This window comes from Chaetura pelagica, unplaced genomic scaffold, assembly GCF_000747805.2.
Source record: "Chaetura pelagica isolate M959 unplaced genomic scaffold, ChaPel_1.0 scaffold302, whole genome shotgun sequence".
NCBI lineage: Eukaryota > Metazoa > Chordata > Aves > Apodiformes > Apodidae > Chaetura > Chaetura pelagica.
Window position 1 is genome coordinate 1142290 of NW_009952561.1, and position 1166 is coordinate 1143455.

The 1166-nt window shown below is 62.6% G+C and overlaps 1 protein-coding gene across 1 annotated transcript in view; it reads right to left on the reverse strand.

Annotated features, from left to right (window-relative positions):
• Positions 1-1166, reverse strand: part of BRF2 (BRF2, RNA polymerase III transcription initiation factor 50 kDa subunit) — a 7044-nt gene that overhangs the window by 1252 nt on the left and 4626 nt on the right. Inside the window, exons 3-4 of the mRNA XM_009993252.1 lie at positions 533-854; positions 4-93 (exon numbers count right to left, since the gene is read on the reverse strand). Of these exons, the coding sequence (XP_009991554.1) occupies positions 4-93; positions 533-854 (412 nt within the window). The remainder of the gene's footprint in view (positions 1-3; positions 94-532; positions 855-1166) is intronic.

Here is a 1166-nt window from a genome sequence, read left to right on the forward strand (position 1 = left end):
AGCTCCACCAGCTGCATTGTCCTGCTGACCATCTTCTCCTTGTCCTCTACAAACGGGGCAGGGATGTCAGCCGCCTGCTGGAACAGGCGGAAGCTGCAAGAGGCGAGAGGAGGGAGGGGGGGTTGGGGACACTTCACCCCACAAGGACACGGCCCCAGGTGACAAACACACCCTGCTCCTGCCTGGGGCTTCTGCTGACATTACTGAGCTCAGTGCTGCACTCCCTGCTCTCCAAACTGAGGGGAAAGGGGATGGAGGAGAAGAGGCACAAGAGTCAGAAGCCCCGTCCCTGACAAGGGAGGTGAAAAAGCCATCACAGCGTGTGACAACCTGGGCACAGCCGCGGGGCGTGGCCCCAGCCCACCAGCACACACCACACCTCTCTGTCGTACCCTGATGGTGGCTGGAGCAAGAGCTCCCTGAAGTTTGTCATCCAAGGGACAACAGTGCACTCCCAGAGAATGAATTTTGGGTGCTGCTGAGCCAGGCAAAGGGGCTCCCAGGAGATAAACCCCCCCATGGGCCTCCTTACCTGTTCAGGTGCGTCTTCACCAGATCCGCCAGGCTCAGGGCTGGCACAGAGAGCTCCAGCTCTTTCTGCAGGCTCAGGAAGACGCTGGCAAACAGCTCCTGCTTGGCGTAGAGGAGGGAGCAGATCGTGCCCATCGTCAGTGGCCAGTTGTGCTGCCGACAGGTGACGAAGACACAGCAGCCCCCCAGGAGCTCCTTCTTCTCCAGGCTGACCAGGCGGAAGGCGGGGTGCTGGACAGCTCTCCGGAAGTACGACACGGCAGTTTCCTCAAACACCCCCGGGAGCTGGAGGACTTTGCAGAGATCCTGGACCCTCCTGATCCCTGCGAGGAGGCACCACCCTTAAAGATCAGCTCAGGCAGCCCCTGGCACCCCCCTCCAGCCCCCCTCGGTGTCGCAGGCAGCGTGCAGAGACCCCCCCGGTCCCTCAGCACCTGCAGGCAGAGTGCTGAGGGCTGGGCACAGAACTGACAGTGTCCTCCTGCCAGCTCCGGGGGCTTGTGCCCTTTTAAAGAGCTTTAAAGGGCATGAACCAGGGGCAGCAGCAGCGGGGACCCACGGGCAGCAGGGACCCAGGGGCAGCAGCAGCAGGGACCCACGGGCAGCAGCAGAGGGGACCCAGGGGCAGCAGCAGC